The 22,184-nt window shown below is 36.1% G+C and overlaps 1 protein-coding gene across 4 annotated transcripts in view; it reads right to left on the reverse strand.

The window, feature by feature from the left end:
• The window catches only part of MAP1D (methionine aminopeptidase 1D), a 294,689-nt gene that overhangs the window by 143,374 nt on the left and 129,131 nt on the right, over positions 1 to 22,184 (reverse strand). For 2 of the 4 annotated variants that reach the window (XM_089797259.1, XM_089797258.1), the window contains exons 4-5: positions 6,566 to 6,727; positions 6,414 to 6,455 (exon numbers count right to left, since the gene is read on the reverse strand). The exons of the other annotated variants lie outside the window; for them this stretch is intronic. In XM_089797259.1, the coding sequence (XP_089653385.1) occupies positions 6,414 to 6,455; positions 6,566 to 6,727 (204 nt within the window). The remainder of the gene's footprint in view (positions 1 to 6,413; positions 6,456 to 6,565; positions 6,728 to 22,184) is intronic. 4 annotated transcript variants of the gene reach the window in all.

The following is a 22,184-nucleotide window of genomic DNA, read 5'->3' on the forward strand; positions in this document are numbered from 1 at the left end:
TCCAGTGTCTTACTAAAGATCAAAATATCATATAGGTAAACAATGACAAACTTACCCAGAAACTCCTTCAGTACCTCATTCATGAGCCTCATGAAAGTGCTCAATGCATTGGTTAGCCCAAAAAACATGACTAACTACTCATATAGTCCATCCCTTGTTTTTAAAGCACGTCTTCCACTCATCACCTTCTCTAATATTAATATAATGGTACCCACTCTTCAGATCTATCTTTGTGAAATACTCTGCCCCGCTCAAAAAATCCATAATATCATCCATCCTTGACAATGGAAATTTGTACTTGATTGTGATCTTGTTGATAATGCGAGAATCTGTGCACATCCTCCATTCTCCATTCTTCTCTCGTGCTAATACTGTTGGTACAGCACATGGACTCAGACTCTCTTAAATCGACCCCTTCTGCAACAACTCATGAACTTGTCTATTCAACTCTTCACTTTCTGCTAATGTCATTATGTGCACTGTCTTGTTTGGTAAACTGGCTCCTCGAATCAAATCCATCTAGTGACTGATTAGGTACACTATCTGACCCAATATCATCTCGTGACTAATCTTCCTCATTGGGGGTAATTCATCAGGTGCATTATCTGACCCAATATCATAAAACTCTCCCAAAATACCTGCAACTTCTACAAGTACCTCCTCAACTTCTTCTTTACCATCTTTTAGAATCACAGAAAAACACATATGCTCATGTTTCATACCTTGGAGAAACTCCTTTCCATCAACAAAACATATTCTTGCAGCAATACATACCTTTTCTTCCTTCTCCTTCAACGGTTTCAACTTATGTTTCATTCCATCCTTGGTCAGAGTATAGGTATTTGCTCGCCCATCGTGTACAGCATGCCTGTCAAATTGTCACGGCCTACCCAACAACATATGACATATGTCAATAGGTATGATATGACAAAGTACCTCATCCTAGTAGCTTCCAATATTGAACTTCACTGAGCATTCATCACTGACCATGACCTTGTGGTCATCTTCACCTAAGCAATATGGTATGGGCATAGGTGTGTCTGTCTCTTCAGCTTCAACTTTCTAACCATCGTTTCTAACACCAGATTGTCAGTACTTCCACCATCAATGATCACATCACAACACTTATCTTCACATTTGCACCTTGTGTGAAACAAGCTACTTCTTTAATCAAGTTCATTCTCACCACTCAGTAGGACTCTTCTATTAGCTAGGACTTCTCCTCTTTCAGCATTTTCAAAATGTGATGATCCGGCATATTCATTGACATGTGCAACTCTGGCCTGGCCTTCTGTTCTTCGATCTATCCTTCCTTGGCACTAGTAACATTCAAATTCTTTATGTCTTTCTTCTCCACAGTGAAAACATTTCCAATGGAAGCCTCTTGTTCCAGATCCTTGTCCTCTACGCTTTCCTCTCTGATCTCTATTGTTTTGATCATGGAAACGATTGGAATTGTTCCCCCTCTAGTTCTAACTGCTACTTCCACCCTCATCCTTGTTCTTCTGATTATCATTTCGACCTCTATCAGATCGTCCGCTAGATCTTCCACCGTGGCCTCTTCCACTATTCTTGTTGTCAAACCTTTTGCTCAATTTCACCTCAACTCTTAGGGGAAACTTGTATGCCTCCTCAATACTGGTCATTCGAACTAGATTCAGCTTGTCCTTAATACTTGGCCTTAACCCATTAAGATAATGGGAGAATTTCTCCTTATCAACTTCTGCATGACCGATTTTAATGAGAACTCGGTAGAACTCTTTAGTATACTCTTGAACAGATTTTTCGGCCTGCTTCAACCCTTGCATTTTCTTGAAGAGATCAAGTTCATAATCCATAGGAATGAACTGTCTCTTCATTTTAGTTACCATCCAATCCCATTTGGTAATATTGTCCTTTCCTCTTTTTATTTTGATCCAACTAGATCTCTTGCCACCATATTTTTGCATGACCCTTCAGTTTGGCCTTCGCAAACTTGACCCTATCTGGATCTTCAATATATTCATATCCAAAGTATTCTTCCAATTCATTTATCCAATCAATCAATTCCTCCGAGTTGAGATTTCTTGAAAATGTGGGAACATCAAACTTAGCTCTTTTTCCAATACTAGAAATGGCCCTAAAAATAATCGCCTCCTTTGGGTCAAGAACTTCCTCTACTCCATCTTGGTCTGCATTTCCTTCTCTTTTGTCCTCGCTTTCATCATCTCTTATGGCAAGATTCATTCCTCTACACATTTGTTCTTGCATTGCTTCCATTTGCCTCTAGAGGGTTCTAAAATCCTCAAGTGTAACACCTTCAACTCTTCCACCACAATCTCTTCGTGGAGGCTTTTTTTTTGTACTTCCGCTGAAACCTTAGTGCAAACTACCTCACAATCGGCGCTTTGTCTATACGCTCACCCCAAACCACGAGCTTGGTGTGAACTTCCTCACAGTTGGTGATCTATCCACACACTCAGGAACACTAGGTCTGATAACACTTGATGAAGCGTGCTCCTCTTAATACCATAAACACATAACAGAAACAAAGAAGCAACAACAATTGCGGGAACAAAATATGGGCTTCTTATTATCGCTGCAAATGCGAAATTACAGAATTCATAATTACGATATGCTAACCCACATGGGCACCTTCATTATAGTAATATGCAAGACAAAGCTGCGAACTATCACCCAAAGTTGTCCCAGACAATGTTCGGGTATTTCTTAAATAGGCAATTTTATACCTCCCACGAAGGTTCTAGACACTCACTCAATAACTAGGGCCACCAGACCCTAACAATACATATAAAGTCGGCCAAATACATTTTTAACATTTATTTTGGACACTTTGGGAGGCCCAACTTCGGAAAACTATAACTCTCAAACCATTGCTTCAATTGGCTATTATAACCACTTTTCAGAAACCTCAACTCCTGATCTACAAAATTAGCTCAGCGTAAGCACCCATCCTTCAAGTTTTCGGGCCTCATCTGGGAACTTTTAGGCCTCCAACGGTGAGCCTGAAGTTTATGTACCAAAATTGCAAACAAAAAATCTGCAATAAATCCATGAATATGCATGATATGGCACTAAGCCTCAACTGGTAGGCTGATAAATCTAAGATGAATATCCACCTCTGAAATTAGGACATTCTGAGCTCATATGACTGACTTACTAAGTAGCAAGCCTCCACAGACAGCAAATTTGCATTAAGACAACCCTTATTGAAACAACTGAAATGAAATATTTTTGGTTGATGCAAGATTGCTCTTACACCCAGGATACTCCTGAATCATTATTTTATGTCTCATTATCGAGCATGGTTTTGACTTCTTCCACACATTGTTCTAATTGAAGCTCTCTAAGAACGATCATAATTCGTATTCTCCATGATACGAAGTTTGACGCACCTTTGAGCCTGTCCTCAGGTGTGACACTATTCACCACGATTGCAATGTTAAATGAATTTTTTGGGTAAGTCTGAAGTTTGAGAGGAAATTCCACATGTTGATTAAACTCTATTAACTATGCTCCAATACCATTTTAAGAAATGTAAGATCAGGGGTGGAGTTTAACTGATAAAAATTTTCAGTTATGACTACCAACTGATTCAAATTATGTGTGCAGACTTGTGTTTATTTCTTCAGCCCCTTTATGATGATATTGAAACTGATAACTGGGATTACAAATACTCAGAATGTATTTGCAGAACTGATATTATCAGTGCTCAGAATATATTTGCTGTACCCAACAAATTACTGAGATTAGATATGTAATGTAACTCTAATACTAAATGAATCGCTGATGTATAGAATATGATATCGAATGCTGAAGATAGTAATATGCCATGAGATAGATATGTTTCCCATAGCACTCGAATCACATTATATATAATATGGAATGGTCATGTATACATAGAGGCATGACTCTTTGTGGCCTTTGCCACGTAGGGTCATGTCCATACGTGGACATAACTATTCTTATATGTTAACAACTTTGCTATTGATAATATGCTGGAGGTCAGATAGTATTAAGGGTCAGTCAAACATTATAACCAAGGCTCGGTCAAGGCCTGAATAATGATAAGGCACTTCCACGACAATTGATAGGATATAATTTAATCTGTTCTGACAGACATTAATATAGTAAATCAGTTTATTCAATTTGGATATCTCAATATATATATGTATGTGTTTACATGTGTGTGTGTGTGTGTGTGTGTGTGTGCAAGAATATACATACATATACATTTAATATATACAATTTCCATTTGACTTACTATATCCTTCAATTCGATTGAAGCTACATCTTTAACAGAAACCAGATTTTGAAGGGGAAACTTGAATTAGAAAATGTTTTTCATGAAATTTCAACTTTATCCAAGGATTTTTATTATTTTCCTTATTTTCCCTTCTCGCACTTCAAATTTATTTTTAATTCTCATTTTTCATGTTTTATATGTTTAAAATTATAATTGTTTCCATATAACAATATCATTAATATCATCCTTGACTCACAAGCCTGCATAAGACTTTTCAATTCCATGCCCTGACTCGCTCTTAAACACGACAAAATAAAATTTGTCTCATCCCAAGGCAAGTGTATGTTAAATAATTGCCAAGCCAAGCAAAACTAAACCAAACCAAAACTAGCTAGTGGCAAAATAGAGGGGTCCCCATCTGCATTGGGGCGTGTGTGTTTACAAAATAACAAAGCGTCGTGCATTCTTTTTGAAAATATGGCATAAACATAGTTCAAGAATTAACACAACAACTTCACCATATAGTTTGATTGCATGTAAGGTAAAAACAATCTGCCAACATACAGATTTTGTTCGGATAGAGGCGAGCATCCCTTGTCACTGCATAATAATCAACCATCATACAGCTTCCTTCCATGGTCAACATCATATGTTGTGTACATACTCCAAAATCTTTATTTTCTTGCTCCATTAACATTGTTTTTTCTCTTTAGAAGTCATGAAAATGATGTGTTTCTCCAAGACCTCGTAAACCACGTTGGCCCCTAACCCCACCACAAGTACTACCCCTTGAACCCATTGCAAACATTGCCTCAAGACCCCATTCCACCCATTGATTTGCCAAGCACAATCCGAGCCCAAGTTTGCAAAGTACACTTCCAAATTTGTTAAAGGTCCTTGAATACAATATCGTCATACATTTGAAATTCCTCCCTAATATTATTTGATGTTTCCCTAAATTTCTAGAAGACTATTTTTACTTATGAGGAGGATGATGTGGTCAGCATACGATGTCTATTATTATGTTGATATTTGTAGACCAGCTATAAATTAATTTTCTATCACCTTCAGGTAGTTATATGTGTGAGTTAGTTGACTAGTGTGTTCCCCTTGGCTATCATCTAGTCTTTTAGCTAGACTGTATATTGTCAAGGAAAGCAATATGATCTAATCAAATCAACTCCAATCCCTAGCTGACCATCTCTGATCTTCTTATATAATAACTCGTGTATATAAAGTTATATTTTCCTCATGTACTTCTCTCATCTCTATTATAAATTGATGTATCTGATTAGATAGAGGAATAAAATTATCCTACCGCCTACTCCACTATTTCCCACAACCATTGATGAACTAAATCCAGGTCTAGTGACCATGCTGTAGCTACAAGATTGTATCCCAGTATGCATGAAGTTGTGCCTAATCTCAAGAAGATAATTTATGTGCCATTTTCAATAGCAATTTCCCAAGTTGCAACCAGAGATTTCTATGAGATTTAATTACCTGGAGTAAACTTTGCCAACTTCAGAAAAACAACAGTAAACTCAGGTGATTGATACAAGGATCAGTGCATGTAGGTTAGGATCCGGGAGGACATGCAAATAATGAATAAGTCGGTATTACATACCCTCTTTGCTACAAAGAGCAAATCCCAAAGTACTCTAAAAACTACCCCTCTATTGTGATAATAGGACGTTCTACCCAGCCTACACGAGCATGATTATGAACTTTGCATTAGTGCAGAGATGGAAATAGCACGTGTGACTGTGAAAATTGATGAGCTCCTAAGCCCACTGGTCAATATGTCCTCAAGGTTTTAACAAATGCCTTTTTTATTGTTTTCTCCTTTTTCTTTTTCACATTTGGTTTGCCAGTTGATGATGAAAGGTAAGATTACTATGCCAATGCATCAAGTAGATTAGATCTCAGTGTAGAAATATTATCCACTAAATATGCTTCTGTATTTGTAATCTTTTGGTGTGTTCAGGCACCCCAAAATAATATATAAACTTCATACATTTATACACAAAAACAATTCAGAATGCAAATCTCACAGAAGATATTTAATGATTTAAAAAGTTCTTTAAAGTTTCAGAAATTTAATGAAATAAACATACACTATAACAGAAAGAGATTACAAAAATATACTGAAGAGGTAAATACTTACGTTCAAATAAACTGTTATGTCAATATTGATAATGTCGCCATCCTGTTGAAAATCTCAATTCTTAAATGTCCACAAAAAAAAATGCATGACCTGATCTAACTTAAAAGAAAGACCAAGCATTACAAGAGATAAATTCACAAATGAAAGGAAACCTCCAATGGTCGTGAGTCGGGTATGCCATGACAGATGCATTCATTGACTGAAGTGCACACACTCTTTGGGAAACCGCCATAACCAAGAGGTGAAGGATATGCTCCAGCATCAATGATCATCTCATGAACAGCTCTGTCAATTTCATCTGTTGTTACTCCTGGCTGTGAGAAACAACATATGTAAATTTTGAAAAAAGGACTAATAACTCGCACCTTATTATTGAGAACCTACTGGCTGTTTGAGAATTTAAATTCTTAAGTATTTTATAGCATATATCTTTAGCTCTACATGCCTACTTAGGCAGAAGGTTCCATCTCAAAATTAGTTCAAAATACTAAGCAAGATATAATCCTGATTCTCACAATTTAGCCTTATGATTTATTTTTAGCAGGTATTTATCAAGATAATTTAAGATAGATATCATTCGATCTTCTATAAGAAATGGCAATATTTAAATGGCCTATCAATCACTAGATAGCGGATTGTCCTTAATTAATTACATTTGCATCCTCTATAGATATCTTGTTTGTACATTTCAGTTGTATAACTACATAGTTTTGTTATTAAATGTTTGGTTTATAATAAATCAACATGCTCGTCATTGTTTATATTGCAATGGTGGGGAATGGTCTTCTTCTAGGCCTGTTTCGGAATGTTCGTAGGCATGCTATATTCTCTAAGTATGTTTCAAGATGTTCCTAGAAATATATAGTGCTCTTTAATTATGTCTCAGGATGTTATTAGGCATTACCTCATTCTAATTACTGATGCACATTAAAATCCAAAAAGATTTATAAATTCTGTTTAGAATTAGTAAGTCTTGACTTTTGGGGCAGTGCGCTCAATAATCTTATTAAGTTAGCAGCTGAAATCATATAGCTTGCCTTGTACCTGAGTGATTTAGGTCAATGACCACTTTACTGACATTTGTTTGAAATTATACACATTTTGTTCTAGACCAAGAGGGAGATTAATTAATTATTTTCCTTTTCATTAAAATTTTGGGTTGAATATTAATAGCAGATATTTTCTTCAAGTACACCTGGATCCATGATATTCATTGGGGTAGAAAAATGCTTCTTATTCAGTTCTATTGATGCTCATTCCAGACGTCCCTGGGTATTGGTCATGGTAAAAGTAACAATAAAGTTAATTTTTGTCCATTAGCATTAGTCAGAATACCCATCTGATTCTACAATCTGCAGATAAAATGGATCCTTGTGCTGATGGGAAGCATCTGCTACGAAGGGGTGAGTTTCCTGAACTATTAATCTTGAGTCAATTCTGTTATATATCTTGAAATTCATAAAACAGATGTCTTTTCCTCATAAGGAAGGTTCTAGAGTGATACCAGTACAAAGATGCTCATGATTCTTATTTCACACAACAAAGCCTGGAAATGATTCCAATGAATTGGTACTGTATTTGATGAAATACTTGAGCAGTGTCTCTGAATTATGAAAAGATAAGGATAAACGAGCTGTTAAAACTCCTGTATATAGAAATTATATACAGATTTTGCAATTCCAGTAAATTTCTGCTACACTTTGGAAATCATTGTATTCTAATGTGATGCATGTGGCAAGTCAAATTTCCTATTGGTCTATATTCATTTATACTTTTTTCTACAAGCCTTAATTTACCATATTCTGTATTCTTACAATACAAATCTATCCGTGTACAAGTGATACTGCTTACAAAAGTTTAACATATTTCACAATTCACACTGTGAATTTCAAATTTACTAGGGTTATGAAAGTTTTGATAGGATAATAAAAAATCTTATGAGTTTTCCTTATCAAGAAACAACCAGCATAGATCTGAATTATAATTTTAAAATGACTTAAAGTTCAACAGATTGGAGGCATAAGTTACATCATTTCCTTATGAACCTTTTAAAATAACTGTAGTAACTATTTCATTTGAAGTGTGGTGTTAGATGGTTAAGAGGATTTCATTTCTTGAGTAAATAAATAATGATCATTATGATAAAAATTTACTTATGTGGATTATTTGGAAAGAATTATATTGGATTTCATTATGGATGGTTAATTTAAATTATAATTCTATAAATTACTTATTGTTATAATTTATGCAATGACAATAGTAACTAATCCTTCTTTGACAGCGGATGCAGGAGAAGATCCATCCCATGAGTGGGCGAAGAGTATCATTGGAGTAAGGGGATGTGGCAATGTGGTAAGGTCAGAAATATCATCCAAGCAGGATTCATAATTGATTAACCTGTCATCCAGTCTAGGAAGAGTGTTGCCTTATATATGTCTAGATGGTTGCCTTTTCTCTTCTAGTGTTAATAAAGAATGTTGGCCTTGTAATTAATTTTGATGTATTGGATCTCCCTTATCAATTTAAATGAACAACCTTGGTAATCTCTTCATTTAGTTTCTTTTTGGACTATACATTATGATGTGTATGTGCGAGTATAAACATATATAATATCTGTATAGATATAATTAGATATATATGTGCATGCCAATGATTAACAAAATGTACAAATACTAACTACACAACCATGCATATAGTCGTGCTCCAAGACGACAATGTAGATGTATCCACAATGATTGAGTAATTAAGTATGCAAGTGGACGTCAGCATTAGGTTTCTAGCACATATACATCTAGTTATAAAAATACGCAAAAAATAAATGCATAGCCATATGTTTTATATAAGTAAATAGTTCTTCAATTGTTCCTACTTGTAATGTTTGCTCCTTAGGACATTCAAACTACAACAAAGATTAAACTACAATCAAGGGTTCCCATAGGTCAGCAAAGTGGTTAGGAGACTCAACCAGAGGTTGCGGACCTTAGCAACTTTATGAGTCGTTCTAGATAGTTTGAGGAAGTCTGAGATGGTCCAAGAGCCATCCTGGGTCATCTCAAATATTTTGAGACAATTTCCTAAAGTTTAGGAAAAGCTACTTATTTTTTTGGGGGGGTGGAACTGGCAATGACACTGCTATAGTTAAACGTCACCCTTGGACAAGTACCAACATTCAATTTTCAATTTAGAATTTAGGTTTTCAAGAATAAAATGTAATAATTGAATTTCTGACTTTAATGTTCAAAATAAATTAGTAAATATTAATAAACATTAATAAATTAATATTATGTTAATAAAGTAACCAATAGCTGGACTACAATAGGACATGATGCCTAGGAAGGCTTAAGTTAAGTTGTTTTAAATACAACTTATTATTATTAATAAGGTAGTCATAGGGGGGTTGAACTTGATGAGGGACAATAAATTTATTAATATAAACTTAATTTAAATAAACTAGAAACCCTAAAATGGGTCATTTGGGTTTGAAGTCAATTAAGTAACAATAACATGAGGAGGTTTCATTTCAGCATTCCAAAATTCATTTTTACAATAAAAAATTGAATTGGAGCTCGAAGAAAGGGTTTCATCAGCAAATCAGCGTTCTTAGAACGAAAAATTCCCATGCAGAATTCTGAATTGGACGAAAACCCAATTCGCCATTGACCAAAGTCTATATATAATTTCCATTTGCACATCATTGGATCGCTTTTTGCAAGCAAATTTCCACAAGGTTTATGCTGAGATATGGCGGCTAGGGTTTATGTTGAAGAGTAGATTGTCATATCCCTGTCATTAAATAAAAGAAAATAATAACTTTATTTTAGGTCCCAATTGATTTATGTATATCTTAGGCCCATCTTTAATTTTCCATAGTTGTGAATGTCTTTCGTCTCATGTGTTGGCACATTGTTTCTCCCTCAGGGGTTTTCCTCCAACGGGGTATATATGTCCCCCAGCTTAGTTGTTGTAGGTATGCAAGATGGATTATTATTCTACTGCAAATTCCTGTTGGAGTTTTGTTTTGTTCGCCATTTTGGAAGTGGAAGATCTTCCCTATTTGGTTATTCTGGTTTCGGTGAGATTCAACTCTGACCCTATTCCGTTTTGTAATACTTGCTCAGATCTGGCAAATTGGAGCATTATAATTATTTGCAACTATAATCTTATTTGGTTACCAATTGATGATCTTGGAGCACTCAATACATTCTACATTTATTCAAAAGTTTCCTCTATTATTGAATCAAGGCGATTGTTAGTACTTTCTATTTCCATTGATTATCTTTGTAATAATCTAGCACACATTAACAACCGTACAACGCTCCAACAGCTCATACAGACACCTTCATCTGCCACTATACAACCCCACCAGCAATCCATATGGATTTCATATTTACTATACACCGCCCTTGTATAGATATTGTACGGAAAGTACAAATTGTCTCAACTCGGGGCAAAAATCACCTCTAGACAAAAATCACCTACGGATAGAAATCACCTACCGCAAAAAACATCTACAAACAGAAGTCATCTTTAAACAGAAACACCTTCGAACAAAAACACCCCTAGACAAACATCGCCTCTGGACAGAGATCAATTTTGGAACATTATTGTTGTATCAAAGCCAGTGATCTTGCCAACTTTTGGAAGTGAATGCAAATTTAAACCCTAAGGAGAAGGCAAGATCACCTTGATGGTAGAAAGGCAAATCCACAGGATCCTATGATAGAACTCATAAATCTTTTAAGAGAACTTGGCAAAAACCAAATAAAAATCAACAAATCTCAAAGGCTTATGCAAAAAGCATTACAAAAATTGGTCGAGGGAAAGGCAATGGTAGAACAAAATGGACAACGTGACAACAATGTTACGGGAAGGACAAACCCTCAAACCTCTCATTCTTGACCTTCCATACAAATCTCCTTCCAAGGACAAAAGCACCGCACAAAGAAAGAGAGCCCACTTTAAAGGAAATCCAAGCACAACTTCAAGAACATTGGAGGAACACGAATATAGAAGGTGATATATCCTACAAAGACTATGTTGATCTAAGAATGAGATATTTAGGAAGGCAAAATCTTGGTTATTTTAATGATGGTCTCAGAAGAAAGATTGGAAACTTATCAACATTTGATGGATCTGGAGCCATCACCGCACAAGCATGGGTTTTGAAGGCAGACACCTAATTTTAGCTCAACCTGATGCCCAAAGAGGAAGCAACAAGTTCGCAACACTCCATCTTGAAGGAGAGGTGCAAGAATGGTAGCACCATGGATTGGTCACTCTCAGACACAACCAAGTAACCTCTTGTGTTGAGTTCACTAAGAGAGGCATCGACCGCTTTGATGGGAAGGATCCTAAACTAAACTTCAAAGATTTGGCGCAACTAAGGGTAAGAAGTATTGTAGACAATTACATCATAGATTTCCAAAGACTATCATTACTAATCACAGACATCTCTAAGAGACAGAATATCATGTTATGGATGGGTTGAGGGAACACTAGAGAAGTTGGATCAAAGGGTTCAACAAGAGCACACTCAACGAAGCTATTAAGAAGGTGAGAAACATGACCGCATCTTCCTCCAAAACCCACATAGCTACTCCAACACCTCTCCTACAGGAAGACAAAGAGCTAATTGAGAAAAAGCCTCCACTGGATGAAGACTCTCAGCAGTAGCTCCAAAGGAGAAAGCTTTGTTTCACTTGTAAAGAGGCGTTGGGACCAGGTCACCACTGTCTTGGGAAAAGTAAGATTCATAACATTAAGGTGTTTCCCAATGATGAAGAAGGTCAAGTATCTAGAATAACTCTTGAAGAAACTAACCAAGCAGAGAGAATAAATGCACTCGTACAAAAAAGGGGTTCCAATACTACCCTCATTATAATGGTTGGCAGTAGTATCTTCAAGGTCCATGGCACACTTCAAGGAAAATGACTCACAATCATGATTGATAGTGGTGCCACACTCAACTTCATACATTCATCATTGGTCATTGGTAAGGCCTTGCATGCAACAGAGCATGGAGGATTTTAATTAAGGTCGTTGGAGGAACCTTGTTACCTTGCACTCACATGAATCCATGGCTCCATATTGGAATGGGAAACTATACCTCGACAAATGATTTCTTTGTCATAGATCTAGCTGACACTGATATCATATTGGGCATCTAGTAGATGGAGACCCTTGATCAGTATACCCAAATCTTCAAGAGGATGAACTTTTCATTCGAGACAGAAGGCAAGAAGGTGTTGCTAAGACCAATGTCAAATAAAGGTCCAAGGGAAGTCACAATCAAGAACATGGAGGCCATTTTTTTACAAATATGATCCCAAAATGTAACTTGGACACTGTGGTGGCAAGTAAAAACGTGACAATCAACACTTTACCCCATTCTTTTGATGATTGGCGAACCCATCTGTTGATCTAGTACTCCAAAAACACTTTTGCATGTCAATCGATAGATGGCTATGTACAGGATGAAAGGTACAAAGTCATTGATCATATCATTTACTATAGCGATAAGATATACTTGGTGATTGATTCCAAACTGAAGAAGTTAATTACGGAAGGTTTGTTAAATTGGGATTACAATTGCTTGAGGTAAAGCAATTATTGGGACAAGAGGACTGTAACATCCCCGTCAATAAATAAAATGAAATAATAACTTTGTTTGAGGTCTCAATTGATTTATGTATATCTCGGGCCCATCTTTAATTTTCCGTAGGTATAAGTGTTTGTTGTGTCATGTGTCAGCACATTATTTCTCCCTCAGGAGTCTTCCTCCGATGGGGTATATATGTTTGTTGGATTAGTTGTTGCAGGTATGCAATTTGGATTATTTTATTATATTGTGAATTCCTGTTGGACTTTTGTATTGTTTGCTATTTTGGAAGTGGATGATCTTCCCTATTTGGCTATTCTAGTTTTCATGGGATTCAATCCTCACCCTATTCCATTTTATAATACTTTGCTTGGATCTGGCAAATTGGACCACCATCATTATTTGCAACTTTAATCTAATTTGGTTACCAATTGATGATCATGGCGCACTCAGTACATTGTTCATTTATTCGAAGGTCTGAATCAAGGCCGTTGTTAGGACTTGCAATTTCGATTGATTATCTCTATAATGCTTTGCCACACATTAAAAAACGTACGACCCTCCAACAACTCATACAAACACCCTCATCTATCACTATATGGCCCTTCCAGGAATCCGTAGGCTACATTGCATTAACACTTTACAGACAATACAAACTGCCTCACCTCCAAACAGATATCACCTCCAAACAGAAAAAACCTTCGGACAAAAATCAACCCCGGACAGAAAGACCTCCAGACAGAACTCACCTCCAGACAGAGATCACATCCAAACGAAGATTGCCTTCAGCATATTACACATCGGAATTTCACTGTTACAGGTTCCATCTCAAGAGTTTCTTGGCATCGTTGGGAGTGATTGAGCATTCTTTACATTAAGATATGCATCTTTAGGATTGGTGTCACTTGATTTGTATTGGCTTTTGATTTCATCAACAAAAAGTTCCAATAACTTAAGCGTTGGATTTTCAGATATCTTGTGCAAGTTTTGTGAATCCAAATTTTTTATTTGGATTAAGTTTTTAATGGCCAGAGTCTGAAACTTTCATATCAGACCTGTTATAAGTCGTAACCAGATCTGGCTTTTCCTAATAAAGGCGCAATTGGATATCGTTTACTTGATAAGTGTTTATGCAATCATTTATTTATCACTTATATGCATTTGTTTATATATTGGCATTGAGAAACTCCCAAGCAAACATCAATAAATATTCATACTCTCAGAAATCAGAACTGAAACACTTTTCATGTCAATTGTTTGAAAAAATCTCATATAATCAAAAGTAAAAAATTTAGGTCCAATTTGAGTGGGGATATTTTGCTAGCCCATGTGCGACTTGCTGCTACCATGATATTATTTTTAATTAATCACCAAAAGGAATATTGAATCTTTGCACAATGATTGCTGAGGTGGAAAGAGTATATCCTCTTGCCACCACAAGCAAGCAGTTGATGCGTTTCGAAACCACCTTTTTCTAACTAGCTTGATTCATTGAGAGCATTCTTTTCAGCTTTGGCATGAAGTTTTGCATATTTGTTTTGCTTGGAATGAATTCAGCATTGATAGTTTTGCATTTTGGTTGGCATTCCAGAGGTACTTTTCATTCATTCATCACAGAAATACATATCTACATTGCAACCAGCTCGGGAATCAATCACTTGATCACAAGCACGAATCTTATTAATTTTTGCTTGACGTATTCATGACTGGTTGCATTCTGAATATATCAGTGTAGAATTATCTTTTGATCTTTGCAATCAGAATTGCTAGAAAATAAGAGTTTTCTTATACATTGAATTGTTTGTGAAACACATTGTGCACATTCTAATGTGGTCTCTATCATCAAGTAGAATTGGCTTTGTGCTTGATTAATCGAGTTGCATCATTACTCATTTATCATTTGCATCAATACGTAGCATGAATCTCTTATGAAATATATGCTTCAAGCAAATCAAAACAATATAATAGCTTCTTTAGCATTGCATTTATTAGCAGAAATGATAAAAATGAATCAATTCCAATTTATGAAATCTTTTGCCAGAAAATATCAAACCTGATGTTAGAGAATGAAGCTGTTCTTCCCTGGAGATAGAGACAGAATTGACAAACCCTTCAAACCTTGCAGGTGCGAGCATGATGCTCCAAAACAAAGTGCAAAGAGCCATGATTTTTTATGAGAAAAATCAACAAAACCCCAACACAATTTTTGAGGTAAAAATTTGATCAAAACCTAGCATGATTTTTGAGGTTCAGGCAAAAAATCAATCAAAACCAAACAAAATCAGAGACCCCGATATTAGAATATAAAACTTAAATTTTAGGAAAAATGATAAAACCCAACAGATAATTTTTTAGAAAAACATTATACACCCACCATCGAATCCCACGCAACTTTGCAATTCACAGAATCAGAAATTTTTTAGGGAAGTATTTTATAAACCCATAAGAAATTTTTCCCCAAAAAAATGATGAAAACCCATCAAAATTGTTTTCTAAAGGAAAAAATTACAAACCCATTAGAAATTTACCAAGGGTGGCAAAACACAAGACTTCGCATGGTTAACCAGCACATACAAGTACATGCAACCCTCAAAAAATAAAGACTTTCGCTACAACCAAGAAATCGAGGAACCAAAACCCTTAAATAGGCTTGTGATTTTCGGCAAAAATCTTCGAAGACTAACCACAAAAGTTTCTAAAAATACCTCTAACGATTCCTATTCATAAAAATCAAAAAAGCAATTTTCTGAAAAAAATTCTAGATTAGAAGAGGCCCATTTTTTTCCTAAAAAAATCTGCCAAATTTTATGAAATCCCATTGACTTGTTCAGATACCATGTTATGGTAAATTGATGTTGTAATTGTATTAAACAAAGGAGACGGAAGCTCCTTATATAGATTTAAAAAGATGATGTTTCTAAAACAAATAATCATGAACTAAAGACCGAAGTAGAAACTACCTAATTAACTAAAGACTGACTAGGATGACATTAAGTAAACATTATAATATTTTAATAGATAATTATATCAATATACATTTATGAACTCCATTTGGCTAGAATTAGGAAAGTGAATCTATCACCATTATGCGTGGAAATATAATAGTATACGCAGGAGGAGATCCTTAGATCAAGAGGAAACATGGATTGATAGTTGTATATGTCTTGTGACATTGTATGCATATCAATCTGGTCTTATGCTGATCTGATCTCAATCTGAAACTGGGTTAGTCTTATCAAAATTTTCTTCAGTCCTCATTTAACTTCTTATACTATCTTAAAATAGACACAATTGCCTTTTATGACCTTTTAGCACCCTTTCCATAATGTCTTCTTGGACCATGGCTGGACCTAACTTCAATGCTCTATTTTCCCTGTTTCCGTCAACTTTCTTCCTTATTCCTTTTGGTGGCTACCTGAGCAATCTGTGGCTCTCATCTCCTCTCGTCTGGGACCAAGTCAACCTGGACTGGTCAGGAACGACCCAGGCCGACCTAGACTAGGTCGTGGTCGATCCAGGTCGACTTAAGACCTTTTAGCACCCTTTACATAATGCCTTCTTGTACCATGGATGGACCTAAGTTCAATGCTCTCTTTTCGCTGTTTCCTTCTATTTTCTTCCTTATTCCTTTTGGTAGCTACCTGAGCAATCTGTGGCTCTCCTATCGTCTCATCTGGGACTAAGTAAACCTGGACAGGTCAGGGTTTACCCCAAGTCAACCTGGACTAACTCACAATCGATCCAGGTCGACCTTGACTAGGTCAAGGTTGACCCAAATCGACCTTGACCCAAGCATTTGTGGGGCACGAAGCCTGAAGAGCCTTGGGGGTTTATTTAATTTAATCTAGCTCTCTAATCAGCCTGTATTGTTTTCATGACCGAAAACTCATATATAAGGAGACTTGGACGCTTCATTGTCATATCTCATCTCATAGTGTACTTCCACAAGAGCAAAAACTATGCCTTTGCATCCAAGGAGTTCAAAGATTCAAGACAATCAAGCATTTCAAGTGTTCAAGCGAGGAAGATTTCTATCAAGCATTGAAGGATCCTTTGTGAGCATTTCCTCTTCAAGATCTGGCGTATTGTTGGCCATCAAGGGAGTTGATCTACATTGATGCGCACTCACACCCATGGTACCGCGATGGGATAATGGTAGATCCATGCAAATTGTGATGATTCACTATATTCATACAACAAATTCAAGATCTACAACACACTACAAAGAAAAATCCTTATTGACAAGGGTTTTTACAAGCAAGGTATATCCTAATATTTATCTTGTTTCAATTATTTACATTTACATATATCATTTCAAGGTTGATTCCTCAATCTACGGCTTGACAAAGGCAAGCCCTCACCTACCAAACAACAAAAACCCTTCACATTTTGTGTGTAGAAATAAGATGGTAGGATTTTGCACGTGGATCTAAAAAATTACTGACCAAGAGCTTTTCAGAGAAGTTGGTTCAATCAAGTTGGAGTGTCCATGGTACACGTCAACCTCACAAGAATGTGACCTACGACGTCGCCCTTCACTTTTTTGGTTTGTTGGAATAGCCATCTTTGGGTTTCATTCATTTCGTCATTTTATTCTAAGATACTCGGTTAGATATTCGGAACTAGGCTCGGATCTACGCTTTTTGGAGCTTAAATACCTCTTCTACAAAATATTTCAAAGTGCATCTTATATATTTTATTTACTTTCATATCTTTATCCTAAATCTATATCTTAATTGGGCAGAATGTACACACTTAGCACCTAGATTTATATTATTCAATCAATTAGTTCAATTTTGCATACACATTCCTATAAGGGCCAAAGAGTTTATTTCCTTATATTGCATTCTCCTTTATAATTCAAATTTAGAATTGGCATCCTTTCTCTTTTGGGTGTTTGCTAATCTAATTTGGGTTATAAAGAGGAATCATATTTGGGGTTTATCTCTTTCCCTCTTACCCTATCCTTTTGAATGTTTTAATGGCTTGAAAAGGGGAGATCTACATCCTATTAAAGCATCTCCCCTGTTCCCCCTAAACACTTCTATCCTTAAGACTTACATCGTATGGGTGGAACTTTAAAGTTTGTATGCTTAGGAGAGAAAACTATCAACCACAACCATATCTGCTTGAGTCATCAATATAGTGGTGTGTCAGATGTGAATTCCAATTTGGAATATGAATTTGCTTATTATTTATATCATCCATATTTTGCATCTCAGATAATACATTCAAACACAAAACAGTACACAATGAATCTATTCTTAGAATAAGCCTAGTGGTCGTAGCACCTTGACCTATCATTATCTAGTACACCCCAAACCTATTTAAGGGTTAATCTTAGTATAGCTTTTGGACTCAACTATGTGAGTATTATTTTCCTTGTGCTCTCTATCATCCTCATGATGGATCAGAGTGTGTGATAAAAAACATTAATGCAAAAAATAAGCATGCAATTCAATCCAGGAGCTACACTAATATTAAAGCATGGATTGTGCAAATCTACTAACTCCTCTTTATGAGTGCAATAATATGTGGAAGGACTCAATTTAAACATAGTTTCATATCTTATGCAAACCTGCATATCAGTTGTGATATGAATGCCAAGTATAAGCTTGTATAAGTGTATGAATTTGCATACCAATATGAGTGCATGTTAACTGTGAATCCATATATCAATTGTAAATTTGCATATCAGATGAGAATCTGAATCTTAGATATGAAAATGCTTATCGGTTATGAATCTTCAATGTCATCAATCACAATCACTATTAATACATGATAGTCAAAAACACCCTACTCTTCTATCAAAGAGGTTAGCCTATAACTGCACAAGGAAAGGCATCATTAGTTGTGACATATGAACATTCACCGTATCTTCATTGATAAATAGGCAATTCAATAATACTATAATACTCTAAACGCCAAATGATTCCTTTGGTTCAATAAACCTTAGTCATTTTATAAATATGACTGTATGACTCCATTTGGTAAGTTAGAATATTGTGTAATATAGCGGCTAATACCTAATCTAGAAAACCTTTAAAATGGAAAACAAAATTGTTACTAATTGAGAAGGGACCTTACGAGGATTCGTCGCGAACCACCAAAAACTTATAGGTTTTCCTTATGTCAATGTGTTACCACCCTTAGGTCAATGGACCTTTTATTGTTTGCCTAAAACGGACAAGTTGTATTGTAATGTGCCCATTTTAGCCGGCTCTTTTAGTTGGGCTCAGTAAGTTCATCATTGCAACCCTCGTGAGCTAATAGCGTGATTTGAGGATCTCTGATTGACTTTCTATAATTTTGGGCAATTACTATTTTTAGTCTTGTGTTTGAGGCACCTAGTGTTAAGCTTTTTCACTAATTTATTGGGTAAATTAATGAAGCTCTATATTATTGTTGGGTGGATATTTTGCATCCGACAATTTTGGGTAAAAATCAAGTCACAAAATAGGATGACCAGCCACAGCGTGTGAGACAGAGTCTCTCCTACCTTAAAGGGGAGGCTACCCCTTCCCACCGTTCCTTGTATCAACTCAAGGTAAGCAAGAAGTCGAGAGATTTTATGAAATGGGTGTTACTAATATCTTTTCTTCTTATATTTCAAAAAAGAATCCATTTACTCGTGGAGTGAGTAATGGGCAAGGTGAATCTCTAACTACACTTCTATCAAGAGCTAGAAACAGTGATACCGATAAACCTTTACTAACTCAAAGACTAGCTGAAAATATATCGATTCGGCTCTAAGTCCGGTCGTACTTCTAAATGGAAGAGCTTGCACAAAGACTCCTAAAAGTAAGAATAACTTAACTATTTTGTGAATTAAAAATAAAGTATAAGCTACAGACAAAGCTTCTAGCTATACACTTCGACAATTGCTCCTGAGCAAAGCTCTGGCTCCAATTGCTTCTTAACTCTTTTCTATTCAATTCACGAGATACAATTACCAATAACAAAAGATAATATGAATTAAAAGTAACTTGGATGATTTATAGACAAAGCTTACAACTTACGCAAATAACAATCTCACTTAATCAAAGTTAAGTCTCAAATGCTCCTTTGTATTCACTTTCTCTCAAAAATAGTGTTTACACAAACAAAGTTCTGCTGGCACAATTTCTCTAGAGCTCTCTTGCATAAAGAGAATGATGATTTTACAATGAGGGGGCACTCCTTTATATAGGCACAACAATTGAGAAAAAGGTGGAGGAAAAAGTGGGAGAAACTCAACCAACTTTGACCTAGTCTAACCATAGAATAAAATAAAGGGTTACATGCAACTGCACATGCAACTCGCATTACATGTAATTACACTTTTTCATATAATGCATCCTTTACAACTACTAACATGAACTAAGAACAAAACAACAATCTTAGAGATTTTTTCTCAGTGCTTTGAATCTAACAATGATGTCACGTACTGTTGGAAGATCAGCAATTTCCATAGTCTTTGATATGGCTTCTACTCTCAATGCATTTTCACATGCTGATTGCACAACTTCGAATTTCGCTGATGTAGTATCTAACAAGTGTTTTGTCAAGGACTTATACAAAACAAACTTGTTCATCGTATGCGAACCGAAATCTTCAAAATCTACATCAATATTGATCTTGATTGTATATTATGAATTTACCCTCTCTACTACAATAAGGTTACCAAAGTCATGAATAACATGACATCCCATCTGTTCCAAATCACAAGTAACACTTGTTTTAACTACATGACAATCTCCAAAGGCCACCTGCAACTTTGTGATGAGCTTCCTCAAAGTCTCCTCCTTATAACCAATGAGTCCTTGAAACCTGAAGAACATTTCACATGATGGAAGAATGTCACGAAACCATAACATCCAGATCAAATTTTATCATTTATGTCATGTCCCTACTCTAGCTCAATCTAACAGAGACATGTGAGTCAGCTTATTATGGGGTCTTGTAGGCTGACAGGGTTGGATAGAGACCCAGTATGGTTATTCAATGTTGGGGACTTGGTTTTCTGGTGGGTATTGATCACTTGGGTGACGTTCCTTGTTTTTAGGAGGCAGTTCCTACATTTATGGGGTTCATTCCTACTTTTTAGGAGGTATGATCATGCCTAGGGCTGGGTTTCCATGAGATGACCCTTTGGGTTCAGTTTCAGAGGGATAGGGCTTGTTTCCTAAATTTTAGGAGCATCACTAGATTTTAGGGATGAGACTGCCAGTGGATCCTTGATTTCCGACTTTAGTCACAGACAGGTGACAGGATGATTTTATGGTTTGTGATGTCAGTTTGGCAGTTTATGGCTATTTGGGTTATATTTTTAATATTTCCTAAGTTAGCGTTTAATATTTAAATAAGGCTAAGTTAATAGCCATTTTGGAGTAATAAGGGAATTTTGGCCTCATCTGGATGCGTATCCCATGTTATGATAGCTCGTTGGAAAGGTTTTGAAATTCTCTAAATCTTCCTCTTTGGTCTCAGGACAATTCGATAAGCGGATTTATTACTATGGTGGAAAAGGTCATTTTCTAGTGACATGGTCACTTTAAACTAAGATTTAATTCATTTTTTATAGCCAACGCCAATTGGGGGTCACTTTAGGGTTCGAATTGCTTCGCAAGGGGTTATAAGGAGATGGGCACCATTTCTCATGATTATGCATATTTTTCAAACACTTCTTTTCAGATTTGCTCTGCTTGAGCGATTTGCATTCTGGGACGCAAACCCCAGGGTAATTGCTGGCTGGGACGTAACCCTCAGCAGCATTGGGTATTGGTTTGTCAGTAGTTTCAACAGTATTCAAGAGGAAAGTAGATGCCACTTCAGCTTGGGCCTACAGTTTGTTTTGTTGGTCATGTTCTTTGGCATATGGGAGGTGAATTCTAGCAGCCATACACTGCCATTTCTTGCAGCCGTACTTGCAGCCGTACTTTGTCATTTGCAGCACTTAGATACATAGAAAAATCAGTTACTCAGCAGCAAAATCTTGCATCTTATCAGCCGTTTTCATCAGCCAGTTGTGGCATCATTGTTAGAGGAAATGTACTGGATCTTTTATTTGGCTCTTGAATTCAGAGATCTGCCTGGTACGATTTGTATCAACTCTGACTTTACTGCATATTGTTATTTATTTTCAGACTCTTTTCTTGCCATTTGTGACTTCTCATTTCTATGTGGAATAATCA

Source organism: Cupressus sempervirens, chromosome 8 (genome assembly GCF_028749045.1).
Source record: "Cupressus sempervirens isolate cs-2001-9-10 chromosome 8, ASM2874904v1, whole genome shotgun sequence".
Classification (NCBI taxonomy): Eukaryota; Viridiplantae; Streptophyta; class Pinopsida; order Cupressales; family Cupressaceae; genus Cupressus; species Cupressus sempervirens.